The following is a 19,548-nucleotide window of genomic DNA, read 5'->3' on the forward strand; positions in this document are numbered from 1 at the left end:
TTGTCCAAGATAACCCCACCTTTTTTTGCTTCTGAAAATGATTTCTGTTTTTATCATATTGAGACTTGGAACCATTCTGAGATTCAACACAAAACTTTTGTGCATCATCTATTTTAAAGATTTACCTTCCTGCTTGTTTGAATTCATACAACTATTAACAAGCAACTATAAACAAGCAAGTTTTTTACTTTTCCCTGCCTTTCCTGCTGATTGACACTTACAAACCTTCATATCCTCAGCCTTTTTACACTTTTTTCTGTGTTTCCTTTTACTAGAAATACTCATCTCCTATGTACACAAAGCATCACCAAAACATTCGCCATTCTGGTCTCCAACTGACTGCAAGAGATTCTGGCCTCCAGCCAATTGCAGTATTCTGATCTCCAACTGGTTGCAGCCCCTGCTCCACTAGAGAATTTCCCCACAGTACTCCTTCATGTCCAGATGAACAATCCTGCTCCTTACTGCAATAAGTAGAGTCAGTAGACTTTTGGGCCCCTCTGCTTCTCAAAACCCCACAAAGGAATCCTCTTGACCCTTGTTAGAAAATTTATCGACTCCATGGGCTATTACACCTACCTGCTGGGCTCTGTCAGCACTGTTTATATAGTGGACCTTTTAGACTTTTGGGCCTCTCTTTTTCACTGAGCATCGTTTTATGTATCCAAACTCAAGGCCACTTAGGCTGCAGAACCTGGTTGAACTGTTGCAGATGTCTCAAACTTGGAGCTCCAAATCTGACTGGGAGCATGCTGTGTTTCAGTTTACTAGGTGGTGCTTTCTTTCCCATTAATGTTGTCCCATAAAGAATTCCTATGAATTCTCTCAAGTCTATTAGCATCTGATGCTGGAATAGTGATAGGGACATAGAATAAGTCATGGCAGCATATTTGATAAAGTAAGTCCTTGTTTCAACATGAACTACCTTTTCCAGTCATCAAGTTTCCCTACAAGCCTTGCCACCCTGCCATCCCACACTGAGTTGTATTTGAAGGATCACCAAATGACAATCTGTATGTTTCCAAATCTCACACCCAAGCTTTGCTTCTAACCTCTCAAAATTTCTCAGCTCCTCCAATCTAGTGATTTTGCTCTTTTTTTTTTTTCCAACCATAATCCTGATACCTGACAATTCTTCAAACCTTAACAAGGTGCATAAGTATTTTATAATTTTATGCCAAACTTGAACAGGTCCGAAATAAACTAGCTTTTTAGAGGAATTTCAATAATCGATTTGCAATGGGATTAGTGAATACACCTTTTTAGCTTTTTGTTTGCTTTCTTTTTTCCTTTTCTTTGTTTCTGGAGAATGCCTAATTCTCTCTTTGTATATTCTCTTTGATCTCTGGTATCTGGCCACCCTACTGATCAGGAAGCGGTGGGTTAATGCTTTGACAATAGAGAAGGACATCTGGGCATGGAAAGGTATTTGTTCAAATAAGAAGAGGAAAACTTTGATTCTTGTTTCCCTTAACATTTTTGGATTGTGTGGAGGGAAAGAAATGGAAAAAGAGCCTCCAGAGGATCAGCTATGTCGATGAATACAATCATAGACAGATTGTCTACCATTCTCACTGGTTGGTATAGTGGCTGTACATGATACACTTGTAATTCTTGACTTTGTTTTACACCTTGTATTATGGTCGATTTTGTTTTTTGAGATTGCTTTTGTACATGGGTGGTGCCACATTGATGCTCTTTAATGATATCTCTCATTGCTGATAAAAAATGTTTATCAAAGATAAAAAAAACTCGTCATAAGGAAAACACTCCTAACTTGGAGCTCACAATTCAGGGAGAAAAAGAAATTGGAACCAAGAACTTACAAGATGAAGGAATTGAGTCTGTACATAGCAAGTAGAGTTTGACAACTGCTAATCATCAATCTCCATCCCTGTCTATAGCAAAAGCAGCTGAGAATTGATTGACGGGGAATTGAGATTGATGTCTCTGCCCTGTCGTGAAAGTAAATATGGAATGTAGTGGATTTGGAGACTTTTATGTTTTGTTTTAGAAATATGATCACTTTGATAAAGTAACGAATATTTCCAGTTATCATGAAATAAACTAAGCATATTTTAATTTTAAATTTGCATATTTTAAAAAAAAAAAATCTAAAGCTTCTCACATACATGTTTGGGGTTCGTATCATCCTTTCATTGTCTAGGTATATGTTTCTTGTATTTGAAGTAAGAAATAAATTCATAATAGTTACAGATACTAAGTTGTGTACCTTAGAACATCTTCCTCCAAATAATAAGGAACCAGAAATCTTTTCAGGGCATTGCTTGAAGCTGAAGTCTTAGGTTGTCCATTTACAATAATTGAGAAAGTGCCTGACATTAAACCACCACTAATCCTACTTCTTCATCTAGAAACAAAAAAAAAAAAGATTTATATTCAAACTAAATCTAAAAATGTTCAACTCATTTGATCATAACATTTATTGAAATTTTTTTAAAAAAAGACCTTTTTTTTTTTCAAGAAATTGTATATCCCAAAGCACTTTTCAACTCATGAGAAAAAACTTCCTCAACAATCTACAGACACTAACAATGATAAGCCAAAACCTTTTCGCTTAATAGATCTATCCTTAGGTACTAAGTGATAAAATTCAAGTTTATGCTCTTATTAATCACTTTTGACAAAATGGCTCTTATGAAACTTCTATTAAATCAATTTTCACCAACTACTATCTCTTTCCACGTGAAAACAGCCACACTACTTCTTCATCCTCAAAAGGCCCCACCAATTACTGATCCTAATCTTTAAAGATCAGACATCAATCCAGACCCTCAATCATATCATGGGCCTCTAAGCAACTGTTATGAGGGTGGTTAATTTTTCCAAAAAACAAAAGGATATGATGGTATCTTTGGAACATAGGTTGTAGGCATTCAGTTATTTAGTTATTGATCAGCATATAAAGGATTCATTGAAGGGCTCCAGGGGAGTGCTACCATGTACAAGATAGTATCTAGAAAAAAATCGCCCTTGATACGTGGTGTCAAAAGTGTCAAGAACAGTATGGGTGTCTATTATTTGCAATCAGCTATTACAACCAGCTATAGTCTTTGATTATATTTGGCGATGTTGCTGATCCTTTGAAAGCTCTTCTATTTGTTTCCTTCAACACAATCCAAAAAAATGGTGAGTGGAATAAGAGTCAAAGCTGTCCTTTCTATACTTGACCAACTGCTTTTCTATGCTCAGATATCTTTCTCCGCTGTCATAGCAGTGACCAGTGCTGCAGGATCAGTGCAGTGGCGAAGATTTATGGTTCAAGAACAATGTAGAAGGATATGATCAATTGCCTCAGCATCTTCCTTGCACAAATGACATCTGTTGGGAAGGGGTAGTCCACTTTTCTGCAGGTTTTTGATGTGGGGGCAGGTGTCTTCCAAATAAGCTTCAAGGAAGCTTTCTGCTCACTACTGTAGGAGATACGAGTTTTCTGTCGTAGGAGCTGAGCGCAAAGCTGCCACTAATGTCTATGATCTACTTCGGTTCATTAGGGATGTTTTGGGAATGAACTTTATACAGACTGCAAAAGAATTCCACAAAGCTTTCCATCTCCTAATCAATGGCATTCCTCACAAGTGCGATGTCCTGGGTACTCCCATTGGCTGAAAGTTGGAGATGACTTCTAACTTCTAAGTAGCCAATCTTTGTAGCAGGGCAAGCTGAAAATAGTTGGGAACCTTGTGCTGAGAGGACAGTTGCCACTGCAAAGGCCATGCCAAAAGAAAACATTTTCCCGATTCCCCATGTCAAATTTGATAGTGTAAGAAAGCTTCCCAGGTTCGTCATATATATTTCTAACTCCTACACTGTAGGATTCTGTAGCTTCTTTAGATGTCCAATATTGAACAAGACCAGATTATGGAACAATAGTCTTTCTCCAAAATTTATCTTGTTCATTCATGGACCTCCAAAGCCATTTCCCAAGTAGGGCTTTGTTGAAAGTAAATGACTTAAGCCCTAAACCTCTTTTTTCTATTAATTTGCTCAACAACCCAGCTTTACGACATGGTATTCGAACTCCTCTTCCATATTTCCGCAAAGAAATCCTTTTTGAAGGTCTCCCAATGTTTTAGCTATTGACCAAGCAATGGAGGAGAAGGATATATAATAGACCAGCAACTCTTGATGGGGATAATTCTACCCCCTTTTGGTATGTTATTCCTTTTGCATCCAGCAATTTTTCCCTCAAATATATTGATGATTGGATCCCAAACTCCTTTGTCTTTAAATTTAGCTTTGAGAGGGTGACCAAGGTAGGCTAATGGAAAAGACCCCTTACTTACAGCCTAAAATGCCCACAAGGAAGGGGCTCTTAAGTGCTGCCTCCATTCCAATGATTTCAGTTATTGCCTAGTTGACTCAGCCCCAAAACTGCTTCCAAGTGGAGAAGAATACACCTTAAATTGAGGGTTGGCTAAGATTATGGTGTTGTGAGCAAAGATAAGATGGGAGACTTCCATATCTCCAACATTCCTCCCAATACTGAGACCTTTGAAAAGACTTTTATCAGTGGCTTTTTGCAGGAGGAGCTCAACACTTCCATTACCATGATGGAGGAGGGAATCTCCTTGCCTCAAACCCTTTGGAGGATCTGAAAAAATCAGAGGGGTAGCCATTAATGAGTACTGAAAATGTTGGAGTGGTTAAACATCGATCAACCCATTCGCACCAAAAACCTCCAAAGACCTTTATATTCAGAATGTGGAGGAGAAACTCTCAACTTGCATCGCATGATCAAAAGCTTTTTCCATATCAAGTTTGCAAACTAGCTCTCATTTCCTTGTCTTGGGATAGGCACTCACAACTGCAAAACATAGGTTTTAGGGATTTCTGAGAAACTTTGGAAGCAAGAGGAAGAGATGGTAGATTATGAATGCAAAACTTCTTTTATAATTGTTACGATATGGCAATAGTTAATAAAAAAATGTTGAAGTATGAGAATATTAGCTATGACTAGGATTCACTGAAATTTGACTTCATTTTTTGAATTGGTGAATATTCTGTGCTGTATATAATTTAGGTTACTCCATTGACTCCTAGTTGATGAGGTAGCAAGGTTTTCACATGAATTTACACAATTGACATCAGTATATGAGTGGTGGCATCCACAAACTCTAAATTTGAATGATTGCGTTATATGCAGATGAACTGGCAAAGCTTGGAATAACTGATGGGGTCAGAGGTTAGCTCTTATCCATTTTTTTGGTCTTACTCTCTCTCTCTCTCTCCCCACCCCCCAACCCCCCGCCCCGGGCGCCCACTATAGCATCAATTTCATGTTATTTAGATTGCTGCTGGCTGTATCATCAGCGGTTTCCTATGGAAGCATGGTGTTGTCAATTCGCTTGTGTCACAGATGCTAAAGCAAGATTTCTGTTTTTTATTTTTATTTTTCTGGGATAAACAGAAGTGGAATTGCAGCATTCTGCCATCTGGATTGCTGGTGTATACTTGATGCTTATAATGCAGTTCCTTGAGAATAAAGTAGCTGTGGAGCTCACTCGATCTGAATTTGTTGAAGCACAAGAGGTTGTTGTTGTTGTTATTATTATTATTATTATTTGCTAACAGATAAGCTTCATATATTACCAATGCCGAAGAAACATGGGCTAGCAAGTCTTAAAATGTATGAAACAGATTGCATATGTTCAGGACTTAAAAAATTCAAAGCTTTTGATCCTTGACCTTGAGCATCTAAGTATAATATCCATTGCAGCCTGCTGAGGTATTGCTTCCAGATTTGCCTCAATTTCTGCATGTAGAAAAACATTTCTCGTCTTCCATGTATGATATATAGCTGATGACCAGATTATATTTGGTACTTACTCAACTTTTGAATTTCCAAGACCAGCTAGCAAATTTAGATTCCCTTCCCAATCCATAATAGCCCCTCGGGTTCCCAGTTCTGTATTTGCTTTACAGTTGATCTGCTGTATGATTTCACATTTGAAAAACAAGTGATTCCTTGTTCTGCACTGGATTTGCACATTATGCATGTCATATCACTTATTTTCCCCCCCTGCTGCCAATTTATCTAGAGTAGTGTCTACTCAGTGTAGCTAGCCAGCAAATGAAAGCATGTCTTGGTATGGCATGCATAGTCCAAATGACTTTTTCCTGCCTTTGATTTCTTCTCTCTGATATAATCCCATGCTGTAAGAGTGAAAGCCCCTCTATTGGGTAGGCTCAGCTTGCTTTGTCTTCTTGTGATGCATTATGAGTAAATGTTATGAGGCTCTTCAGATTTTGAACATCCTAAGATGTACTTCTAGGCCAGACCCAATTGCCGTCTTGTATAATAGTTTCAAGCTTCACAAACTTTGAGATTCCCAGCTCATATTGGAGTTGAATACTGTAGTGTTCTATTGATGGACTATGCAGATGTGAATTATCATAGAGAACAATACCAACATTGCACTTGATGTTTGGGTAAGCTTTTGATATGATTTTGATGGTGAATATATTTTTTATGCTAGCAGAATTGATATCCCCATGTGCCAGAATGAGTTAATTATCTGCACAACATAGATTCAGTAAATTTATCTTTTTGCACTTTAAATGATATAACTGGCCATGTGTAGCATACTTCAATAATCTAATAAGAATTTCCATTATCATGACAAATAGATAGGTAAAGATAGGATCATGCTGCCTAATGGCTCTTTAGCCTTTAGAAAAACCTTCTGTAATGCCATTTATCAAAATGGAGATAACCACCCTTTAATCCAGCCAATGAACACCGTGGGTGTTTCAATGCATTCTAGAAACTGTACGATGGAATCCCAATGCACAGAGTCAAAAGCCTTCGTTAAATCAACCTTCAGAGCAATTCTTGTTGGCTTATCGTTCAAATGATATTTATTTAACAACTCCTTAGCAAGTAAGAAAAAAACCTGATGTCTGATTCATATCAACAAACTCACTATTACACTTATGCAGCCTGTTTGCTATCTTTGTAATGCTTTTAGGAATCAGATTACAAATATTATTAGCCTGAAGTCCTTTGCATGAGTGGCATGCTTGAGCTTTGGGATTTATGTCAGAAAAGTACTGTTAATTTGCCTCAATGTTCTTATATCCTTGAAGAAAGGTAGAACTGCTGCAACACCACCCTGTCCTACAATATGCCAACAGGTTTTGTAAAATTTGGCATTAAAGCCATCTGAAGCAGGAACTATTTGTCATTTGAAAATGAGAAAATGGCTTCCTTGACGTCCTTTTTTGTGATGGATTTCCCTAAATATCCATATGCTCAGGTTTCCTTGTAATATTCAGAATCTCTTTGACATATGCCCACTTACAAGGCTTACTATCCTCATCTCCTCTTACACTGCAATTTTGCTTGGAGGATTTGGAATAAGCTGCTTGGTATTGTGGGAAGTTGGGTATGCCCTGTATCAATCAGACTTACTAGCCATTTCTTTTACAGGTTTTGGTAGAAGGAAGGATAGCACAGCCTTATGGAGGTGTGTCTTATTTTCTGTTTTTTTTTTGGGGGGGGGGGGAGTATGGATGGAACATAATGCATGGATATTCTCCGAACAAAAATTAGTTTGGGAGCTGTTCTGGGATAAAATCCAGTATTTAGGATCAATGTGGTGCGTTGGATTTGGGTTTTTCAGAGGAAACAGTCCCAGGAGATTCAAAGAGACTGGAGGAATGTGCTTGCTTGTTGAATTTTTCCATTTTTTGTAGGTTTTAGTTGATTTTTCTGGTTTATTCCTGCTATTCTGTGGGAGATGTCTCATTCTCCCTCTTGTAAATTCTTCTCTTATTAATATAATTTTCTTTGCTATGAAAAAGAAATATCCTCACCCATGGTCTTAAATTTCCACGAAATTATCTAAATTTTCATCAAAATTTCTGCTTTCCATCACCCTCAAAATCGAAATGGCAGTCAATTTCTGTCTTACGTTATTTCTATTGAAATTTCAAAGAATCATCTGAAATTTATTGAAATCTTGAAATTTTAGCAAAACTTATCAAAATTTTAACTATTGACTGAAATTTAAATGTGAGATTTTAACACGAAGTGAAGTTTCTCTCTTAATTTGTTTTTTTTTTATTGATACAAAAGATTATTAAGGGTTTTTGAAATTATATGAAATATTAAACTTACAACAACATTTTATTTAACCATTTGTGTCTAAAATATCTTTATTTGTGTGATAAATAATATTTAATTGATATTTGAATTTCATCTGTATTAATTGAATCTGTTTAGTACACATTATCTTAATATGTTTAATTAGCCAACCCCACCTAGTGGGACTTAAAGCTTGGTTTGTTGTTATTGTTGTTGTATCCTACGAATATGTTTAATAAACATATTATATTACAAATATTGCGCCTCATACAGAGCATAGATGTGTTTATTTGTAATATATTAGTCCTAAAATTTACATTATTATGTCTATTGATCATTTCTTAAGTTTTATAAAAGAATTCCATGCTTTACTACTAATTTCCATTGTTTTCTCGAATTGAATATGAAATTGACGTCAAAATCAAAATTTCCATTGAAATTTCTGTACTTTTGGAGTTCCATAATTTTAGTTGAAATCAAAATTTAAGACCTTGTCCTCATCTTTCTTCTCCAGCAGCTTGACATAGAAATCCAGTAATTCGGTAGTGATCCCTTCAGCTGTATCAATTTTTTCCCCAGCTGAGTTGAGTAAAAACCTGCTTTGAGATTTAGCTTTTGTTTCAATGATAACTGCAGAAAAGTATTTATTATTTGGACAAAAGACACTCACCTTGCATGAGGTTTGGCAAAAAGACTGCGACCTCTCCTGAGGATTCAAAAATGCCAGGCCTAAAAAAACTTGTCATTTTGCAAAACACAAAGGGAGGTTTGTGTCTTTTTGGCAAACCTCAAGGAAGGTCCCTAGAAATCTTAAAACCTCAAGGAGGTCCTTGGAATTTTTGAAATCTCAAGGAAGGTCATTGTCTTTTTGCCAGACCTCAAGGCGGGGTCAGTGTCTTTTGCCCTTATTTTTATCTCTCAATTTCTGCCAACTCTACTAGGATTTATGTCTTAATATTTCTTCTTCTGTGCTTTGTTGGATACTTAAGAAATTCTTCCATTTTAGCTTTGCCATAGAATGAGTTACATCACCAGACAGTAATTCATTTTGAGTCATTCCCTCCCTTGCAATACTTTGCTGCTTATCGGTTTGAAGTGTTGTCTATGAAAACTGCCTAATTTTCTCTCGAGAATTTTGAGCTTCTGACAGAGGGCGAACATTGGAGAGCCATTAATTATACTGTTCCGATATTCAGCCCCAAGATGCAAGAATTGTTCATGCTTTATTCTGTTCTTTGTATTGCAGTCCCTTGTTTAAAATTCCTGTTTTGGTGACTAGTAAGTTGGAGATGTTGATGAAGGATTCTATGGTCAGGGGTGAAGATGCTAAGGTCATTTTGTTAGTTGGAGAAGGTGTACATTTAAGTGTGAGGGATGGCTGGAGTTGGGTAACTTGGTAATAAGGAACAGAATTATTCAGGAAACATTTGGCTTATGTGTGCATCCCTTCCTTATCTTTATGGAATCTTGACTTTTTTTCTCTCTTTTTTTTTTTTTTTTTTTAATCGTTTGAGAAGTTATCATTTTCTCATGAATAGAGTCTTATGATTGCATCATTGCATTACTTGTCATAAATTCATGTATTCTGAATTTGTTTCCATCCTAAATATTTCACAGTACTCTAGAGAAGAGTATTTTAGTTGACATAGACATGAGACCATTTTTTTTTCTTTGTTCCTTTTTAAATGAAATTTGGATGAATGCATAATGATGTCATATCTTGCAACGGTATAATAAACTTGTTTGAAATATAATAAAAATATATTGTTGATTTAGGTGTAATCCCAAGAGAAGGGGGGGTGAATTGGGTATTTTAAAAATTCTTTGAAACTTATTTATCACTTAGTCCCTATTCTTTATTTAACCAATTACTTATCAAAATCGTGTGAATTATTCAACAAACACACATGAAACGCAAGTAATGAAATGCGTTGCGGAAATTAAAAAGATAAGGGAAGAGAGAAGGCAAACGCGATTTTACGAGGTTCAGCCAACCCGGTCTACGTCCTTACCTTGAGCAACCCACTCAATGATTCTACTATAATCCTTGTTCCTTAAATTGGGACGGAGCTTCCCTTACATCCGCTGCTTACAAGAGGTACAACTTCCTCCTAATCCGCTGCTTGCAAGAGATACAACTCTCTCCTCAAACCCGGTTCACAACCCGAACCGTGATTAAAATCAAATATCAAATATCTACAAAACACTCAATGTTGCTTCTAACAAAACTAGTGAGTATAATTGAAATTCCTAATACATAATCATTTGATACTTGAAGTTCAGAATGTATGAAAACGATACAATCGTTTTATGAATGATATGCTTCAACATACAATTTCCCTTTTTACCAAAACTCCCAAGTAGTGATATAATTAAAAACTTTGGAGAAAATTTGGGTTCTAGTTCACTTTGCGAAAATGCATGCATATCTAATGTGAACTTATCAAAAGCTTTATCTTGAATATTATATCAATCAAAATCACAGAGCTTTCTTTCAAATATTCAATCACAACACAATCCTTGTAATATCCAAATCTATATATATGTATAATATGGTTTCCAAAGATCAAAAACTGAATATAAAGTTTTCCAAAGAAAATATCCCTCAATAAAATAAATATTTATGAACACCAACGATATTTAATAAAGTGTTTTAATATATCTAAGATGTAGATCCTTTAGTTGAATACACACATGAATCAAAACTATTTAACCAATAACAAAACCCTTTATCAAGTAGTGATATTTTCTAAATAATTTATATGAAAGTATAATCACTATCAATCACTCAGCTTATTGCAACAATAGATTTTGAAATGAGAAGTTCTTTGAAAAATATATATCAATCGAGCAAATCAATTTATATGAAGAACTCTATGAGAAGAACTATCAATGTGTAGATCGATTTACCAAACCTCAATACCAAAATGATTCCACAATGATAGCTAGATTGCTTTTTGAAAATAAGATAGCCTTAGCTCAGATTCGATGTAAGAACTTTGAAATCCCAGGCAAAGGTTTTAGCAATGTGTTCAAAGTTGTGCTAAACGTGCAATCTCTTCAATTGTATGCAATAGGTTTGTTCTCTTCTCTTCCAAAAGTCTTAGCTTCAACACTAGGGTTTAGATGATGTATAAATAGGTATTTTGCCCTTAGGATAAATCTCAACCGTTGGATCAAAGATTAGCTCGCGTGTTCTCTCATTAAAAATTAGATTTTTTAAACTTTCCCATGAGTTCAGACGACTGAGGTCAAAAGCCCAGACGACTGAAGTTCCTTAGAGCTTCAAAAAATTAACCTGGACACAGGGTTAGACTACTGAAGTTTGGGGTTTAGATGACTGAAGTTTGAGTTCAGTCTTCTGAGGTGCTTCCGTCAGGTTCTGTGTTTCACCATTAATTCTTCAGGCGACTGAACTTAATCTTCGGTCTTCTGAAGAAATTCTTCAGATGACTGAGGTTAACTTCGGTCTTCTGAAGTGGCAACTTCAGGCAACTGACCGTTGACTTCAGTCTACTGAAGTTCCTATTTTGTGAATTTTTTCTTTATATTTTGAAAAAATGCTTTGCTCTCTTTCTTGGCCCTTTTATAAAAATATTTTTTGAGGTTTGAAAAATATTTTTAAGTCCATGAAAGTCCCCTAATAATGTTCCTGAGATGCATGAGTCCTAAGGTCATTCTAGTTTATGATTTGAGTCTCAAATTAAATCATATGAAAATGTATATACATGAGATCTAAGTACCTATTCCCATGACGTTCTTGAACTTGTTGTTTGTATCTTCATTCTTGTATTCTTTGAGTTCCATGGATTTTGCCCAGATATGTATGTTTTATTCTTTATGGCTCTCATGACTTGTTATCCTTCCGTGCATGCTTAATATAGTTCTTGTTCACAATCTCAATGTACAGATCAAATACCAAATGATTTGTCATTATCAAAACTGGAATGGACTTGTAGAGTTAACAATCTCCCTCTTCTGTACAAATAACAAATGATTTGTCATTATCAAAATCGGATTGGACTCGTAGAGTCAACAATCTCTCCCTTTTTGATGATGACAAATACACGAGTAAAATATGTGGATTGGACTCGTGGAGTCAACAGTTTCTCCCTTTTTGATGATGACAAATACACGAGTAAAATTTACACTAAGTGTGTAAAGGGGGATTGGACTCGTAGAGTCAACAATCTCCCCCTCAAATAATGCATCAAATATTTAGTAAGTGAAATATGCTCATGCCAAATACAATATGTTTAGGTTCATGCACATGTTGTTTAGTCTGATTCCAAATGAAATATGCTCATGTTCATACACACGTTGTTTAGCCTGATTTTTCTCATAACCTGATTCTTCTCCCCCTTTACACACTTAGTGTTGTCAACCATTTTTACCCATTTTTGCCTAAAGCTAGATTCTTATTTTTTCCTAAAACCAGATTCTTCTCCCCCTTTTGACATCAACAAAAAGGTGTATAATATTAATATATGAGTGGACGTAGTCTTATATTTTTCTCCCCTTTTAAGTCTTAAAGTTTTGAACTTGTTCAACCATCAGATTTGACCAAAAGAAAATTTATGTCTCCCCCTTTTGACATCAACCATCCCCCTTGCTAATGCATAAATCTGTGTTGTGGAATGTAAATTGTATTGTGAACACACAGTATGCCAAATGTTAAAGATTATGTGAGGATACCAATGTTGATTAATGTGATATCAAACGAGAACAAATGAGTCGAAAGTGAAATGTTTTAACAAATTGTGAATATCAAGTGACGTTGCTCCCCTTGAATTATGTCATCTAATATAATTCTAGGCAACCTCTTGACTATGCATCAGACCTAATTCACGTCTAATTTGGATAAACCTATCCTCCGCTAGTGATTTTGTGAATATGTCCGCCCATTGTTCATCCGTGCATACAAACTCAAGTATCGTATCCCCTTTTTGCACATGATCATGAAGAAAATGATGTCGTATTTCTATATGCTTAGTTCGTAAATGTAATATGAGATTCTTTGAGATGTTTATTGCACTCGTATTGTCGCGTCTTATAGAGATTGTTTCATAGATTAATCCAAAATCTGTTAGTTGTTGCTTCATGTATAGCGTTTGAGTACAACAACTTCCTGCCGCTACGTATTTAGCCTCAGCTGTGGAAAGAGCTACTGAATTTTGCTTCTTGGAAAATCAAGAAACTAACGAATGTCCTAAGAAATGATAAGTACCACTCGTGCTCTTCCTATCCACTTTGCTACCCACAAAATCAGTATTTAAATAACTAATAATCTCAAAAGATGTATACTTGGGATACCATAATCTAATTTTCACGGTTCCTATCAGGTATTTAAGTATTCATTTAACAACTAGCAAGTGTGACTCTTTTGGTGCCGCCTGAAATCTTGCGCATAAACATACACTAAACATTATGTTAGGTCTACTGGCAGTCAGATATAGTAAGTTACCAATCATTCCACGATAAAGTTTGACATCTACCGGTATACCTTGTTCATCTTTATTTAATTTTAAAGAAGTGCTCATAGGTGTACCTAGTATTTTTCCATCTTCCATATTAAACTTTTTGAGTAGATCTCTAATATACTTCGATTGATTTATAAATATTTCATGTTTTGCTTGTTTGATCTGAAGTCCTAGGAAGAAATTTAGTTCTCCCATCGTGCTCATTTCAAATTCATTCTGCATAGTACTAGCAAATTCATTACACAATTCTTTATTTGTAGCTCCAAATATGATATCATCTACATATACTCGAACTAGGAGCAAGTCATCTTTCTTAGACTTTATGAACAGAGTTGTATCTATCTTTCCTCTGATAAATCTATTTTCTAGTAGAAAACCGCTTAGTCTTTCATACCAAGCTCTAGGAGCTTACTTTAAATCGTACAAGGCTTTTGTCAGTCTATACACGTGATCTGGATTCTTATGGTTTTCAAAACCTGGGGGTTGTTCTACATATACCTCTTCATTTATGTAGTCATTTAAAAATGCGCTCTTGACATCCATTTGATATAGCTTGAAATCCTTAAAGGCTGCACAGGCTAAAAGCATTTGAATGATTTCCATTCTAGCTACAGGTGCAAAGGTTTCTTCAAAATCTATTCCTTTGTCCTAGATATATCCCTGAGTTACTAGTCTAGTTTTATTTTTAACAACTATCCCATGTTCATCTTTCTTGTTCTTATATATCCATTTTGTTCCAATGATTGTCTTATCCTCAGGTCTAGGAACTAATGTCCATACTTTGTTTCTCTCAAACTTATTTAACTCTTCTTGCATGGACAACACCCACGATTTATCCTCAATTGCTTCTCTCACATTCCTAGGTTCTTCTTGAGATAGAAAAGCAAAATGACTAATCATATTCCTAAGTGAGGATCGTGTGGCTACTCCACGTAATGGTTCACCTATTATTTGATCAATGGGATGATTCTTTATGTACTTCCATTCTCTAGGTGGTTCATTAATCTCATTTTCAATTTGATTAGTTTCAGTGGATGGTTCTTTAATTTCATTTTTCTTTTCTGAATCATTCTCAATGGATAGTTTCGCAAGTTCCTTGTTTATCTCAATTTCATCTTCATCAGTTCTTTTGGAGAAGGGATTTGACTCATCGAACACTACATGAATAGATTCTATAACCGTCAATGTTTGTTTGTTATATACTTTATAGGCTTTACTGTCTAAGGCATACCCTAGGAAGATATCTTCATTTGATTTCACATCAAATTTTCCTAAATGTTCATTGTCTCTAAGCAGAAAACATTTATAGCCAAAGATGTGAAAATATGATATGTTTGGTTTATGGTCATTCCATAATTCGTACGGAGTCTTATTAAGTGGCGGTCTAATCAAAATTCTATTTAGAACATAGCAGGCAGTATTTACTGCCTTAGCCCAGAAGTACTTAGGTAGTTTATGTTCGTTAAGCATAGTTCCGGTCATTTCTTGTATAGACCTATTTTTCCTTTCAACTACACCATTTTGTTGTAGTGTTCTAGGGGTCGAAAAATTAGGAGCTATTCCTAATGAATTGCAGTAGTCTTCCATGCTTTGATTTTTAAATTCTCTACCCTTATCACTTCGGATTTTAGTGATAGTATATCCCTTTTCATTTTGGATTTTCTTGCACAGGTTTATGAATTGTTCACATGCTTCATCTTTGTGACCTAAGAATAGTACCAATGTATATCTTGCAAAATCATCAACTATGACGAATGCGTATGATTTTCCTCCTAAACTCTGAATTGGCTTTGGACCAAATAAATCTAAGTGTAGCATTTGAAGTGGCCTAGTAGTGGACATTATTTTTTCTTCTTAAAGCTTGTTCTTGCTTGTTTTCCTAGTTGATAAGCCTCACAAATTTTATCTTTGACGAATTTTGTCTTAGGCAGTCCCTTAATTAAGTCTCCCTTAACTAGTTTAGATATTAAGTCTATGTTTGCGTGTACTAGTCTCCTAAGTCCAAATCCAACAAATTTCATTCGTAGCAGAGAAGCATGTCACACTCTGTGAGGTTAAGTTATCAAAACTTGTGGTATATACGTTTTCATGACGCTCAGCAGTGAACAATATCTTATTATCAGTTTTGTGTTCAACAATGCACTTGTCATGTTCAAAAGACACTTTGTAACCTTTATCACATAGTTGGCTTATACTCAATAAGTTATGCTTTAAACCATCAACCAGTAAAACATCATCTATAATTAGTGATGAATTATTACCAACTTTACCTACACCTGTGATCCTTCCCTTAGCATTATCTCCAAAAGTGACAAATTCTTCATCCTTGGGTGTGATGGATGTGAACTTCGCTTTATCCCTGGTCATGTGACGTGAACATCCGCTATCCATATACCATCTTTCTTTTAAGGAGGATGATCTTAAGCATATCTGCAAGACACAATCAGATAAGCTTTGGTACCTAGATATTCTTGGGTCTATGGGGGTTAGTACTAGATTCTCCTTTGACCTTCCATACTTTCTTAATTTTGATATCTTTATTTTTAAAAGGACAGTCAAATTTTATGTGACTCAACCTCTTACATTTAAAACATGTAATATTTCTATGATAATCCTTATTTGGAACATATGATTTTGACTCTCTTACAAAATATCCCATGTAAAGATGCCTCTTTAGATTTTCCTTCCCATTAAAACCAAGTCCTTTCTTTTCTAGGGAATTTCTTTGAGCTCCTAGGAGTTTTTCAAAATTATTTTGTCCTTCAGTAAATTTACAAATAATTTCAGCTTTGTCTTTCAAGTTCTTTTCTAACTCCTCAATTTTCAATTCTTTGTCTTTCATGAGAGATGCATGAGATTTATTTTGACGTTCAACTAAATTTGAAAGTTCTTTGACTTTATTTTTCAAATCAGAAATTTTCTTAGTTTTCTTCTCAAGCATTTTAATAGAGTACAAGTATTCTTGTTTCAATTCATCATATGAAAGCATGTCATTCTCATTTTCAGAATCACTTGAATAATAAGAAGATGATGAAAATGATGATTGTACCACAAGGTCATCATGTGCCATTAGACACAGATTGACAATCTCGTCATCACTAGATTCAGATTCTAAACAGCTTGTGTTGTGCGTACCCCAACCGACTTTTAGCGCCTTCTTCTTTTTCTTTAAGGCTTTCACTAGTTTGGGACACTCAGGCTTGATGTGTCCAACCTCTCTACAGTTGTAGCATGTTGGTGGATTTTTGTTAGCAAGGTCATGTCATCATCTGATTTTAAATCACTTTCTTCACTAGAGTTGTTTGACGATGCCTCAAGTGTTGTGGCTTTCTTTGCTTTGCTTTACTCATTCTTCCTCTCATTTATTGCCAGCTCATAGGTGATGAGTAATCCAATGAGTTTGTTAACTGACATCTCCTTGAGATTTCTCCTTTTTGCTATTGCTGTAGCTTTCGCTTCCCAAACTAGAGGTAATTCTCTGAGTATTTTCCTGATTAACTCATAAGTAGGGTAAATTTTTCCAAGAGCATTTAAAGAATTTGTGATGTGTGTGAATCTAGTGTACATGGATTGAATAGATTCATCAGCAGTCATTCTAAATGCTTCATATTCACTGGTGAGCATGTCTATCCTACTATTTTTATTTCCTTAGTGCCTTCATATGTAACTTCTAATTTTTCCCAAATTTCTTTAGTAAAGTTACATGTCATTACCCTATTAAATTCATTTACATCTACTGCACAGAAAAGCAAGTTCATCACAGTAGCATTTATTTGCACTGATTTCCAATCCTCCTCTGTATATTCATCTTCAGATTTAGGTACATTTACCTTATCAATTACTTTCATGGGAACATGATTTCCCTTAGTAACCATTTTCCATACCTTCCAATCTACGTTTAACAAGTATATGATCATCCTACGTTTCCAATAAGTGTAATTTACACCACAGAAAATTGGTGGTCTAGTAGATGAGTGCCCCTCACCGAATGGAGTTACACCAATATGTGTCATGTGATCTTTTTACAAATGAACTATTAAGTCTATGTAAACCTGCTTTGGTACCAAATGCTGATTTAGGTGTAATCCCAAGAAGGGGGGTGAATTGGATATTTTAAAAATTCTTTGGAACTTATTTACCATTTAGTCCTTATGCTTTATTTAACCAATTACTTATCAAGATCGTGTGAATTATTCAACAAACACATATGAAATGCAAGTAATGAAATGCGTTGCGGAAATTAAAAAGACAAGGGAAGAGAGAAGGCAAATGCGATTTTATGAGGTTTAGCCAACCCGGCCTACGTCCTCACCTTAAGCAACCCACTCAAGAATTCTACTATAATCCTTGCTCCTTAAATTGGGACGAAGCTTCCCTTACATCCATTGGTACAACTTCCTCCTAATCCGCTGCTTACAAGAGATACAACTCTCTCCTCAAACCTAGTTCACAACCCGAACCGTGATTACAATCAAATATCAAATATCTGTAAAACACTCAATGTTGTTTCTAACAAAGTTGGTGAGTACAATTGAAATTCCTAATACATAATTATATGATGAAACTTGAAACTCAGAATGTATGAAACGATACAAACGTTTTATGAATGATATGCTTCAACATACAATTTCCCTTTTTACCAAAACTCTCAAGTAATGATATAATTAAAAACTTTACAGAAAATTTGGGTTCTAGTTCACTTTGCGAAAATGCATGAATATCTAATGTGAACTTATCAAAAGCTTTATCTTGAATATTATATCAATCAAAATTACAAAGCTTTCTTTCAAATATTCAATCACAACACGATCCTTGTAATATACAAATCTATATATATGTATAATATGATTTCCAAAGATCAAAAACTAAATATAAAATTTTCCAAAGAAAATATCCCTCAATAAAATAAATATTTATGAACATCAAGGATATTTAATCAAGTGTTTTAATATATCTAAGATGTAGATCCTTTAGCTGAATACACACTTGAATCAAAATTATTTAATCAATAACAAAACCCTTTATCAAGTAGTGATATTTTCTAAATAATCTATATGAAAGTATAATCACTATCAATCACTCAGCTTATTGCAACAATAGATTTTGAAATGAGAAGTCCTATGAAAAATATATATCAATCAAGCAAATCAATTTATATGAAGAACTCTATGAGAAGAAATATCAACATGTAGATCGATTTACCAAACCTCAATACCAAAATGATTCCACAATTATAGCTAGATTGCTTTTTGAAAAACAAGATAGTCTTAGCTTAGATTCGATGTAAGAACTTTGAAATCACAGGCAATGGTTTTAGCAATGTGTTCAAAGTTGTGCTAAACGTGCAATCTCTTCAATTGTATGCAATAGGTTTGTTCTCTTCTCTTCCAAAAGTCTTAGCTTCAACATTAGGGTTTAAATGGTGTATAAATAGGTATTTTGCCCTTAGGATAAATCTCAACTGTTGGATCAAAGATTAGCTCGTGAGTTCTCTCATTAAAAATTAGATTTTTTAAACTTTCCCGAAAGTTCAGACGACTAAAGTTAAAAGCCCAAACTACTGAATTTCGTTAGAACTTCAAAAAATTAACCTGGACACAGGGTTAGACGACTGAAGTTTGAGATTCAGACGACTGAAGTGTCGGGTTCAGACAACTGAAGTCCGAGTTCAGTCTTCTGAGATGCTTCTACCAGGTTCTGTGTTTCACCATTAATTGTTAAGGCGATTGAACTTAATCTTTGGTCTTCTGAAGAAATTCTTCAGACGACTGAGGTTAACTTCGGTCTTCTGAAGTGGCAACTTCAGGTGACTGACCATTGACTTCGGTCTACTGAAATTTCTATTTCCTAAATTTTTTCTTTATATTTTGAAAAACTGTTTTGCACTCTTTCTTGGCCCTTTTATAAAAATATTTTCCGGGGTTTTAAAAATATTTTTAAGTCCATGAAAGTCTCTTA

General features: G+C 35.1%; 1 protein-coding gene across 8 annotated transcripts in view; it reads left to right on the forward strand.

Moving 5' to 3' along the window:
* The window catches only part of LOC131153348 (sister chromatid cohesion protein SCC4), a 79,073-nt gene that overhangs the window by 50,146 nt on the left and 9,379 nt on the right, over positions 1 to 19,548 (forward strand). For all 8 annotated transcript variants that reach the window (XM_058105602.1, XM_058105603.1, XM_058105604.1 and 5 more), the window contains 2 exons: positions 5,168 to 5,206; positions 5,432 to 5,553. In XM_058105602.1, coding sequence (XP_057961585.1) covers positions 5,168 to 5,206; positions 5,432 to 5,553 — 161 coding nt within the window. The remainder of the gene's footprint in view (positions 1 to 5,167; positions 5,207 to 5,431; positions 5,554 to 19,548) is intronic.

Source organism: Malania oleifera, chromosome 4 (genome assembly GCF_029873635.1).
Source record: "Malania oleifera isolate guangnan ecotype guangnan chromosome 4, ASM2987363v1, whole genome shotgun sequence".
In the NCBI taxonomy this organism is placed as follows: Eukaryota; Viridiplantae; Streptophyta; class Magnoliopsida; order Santalales; family Ximeniaceae; genus Malania; species Malania oleifera.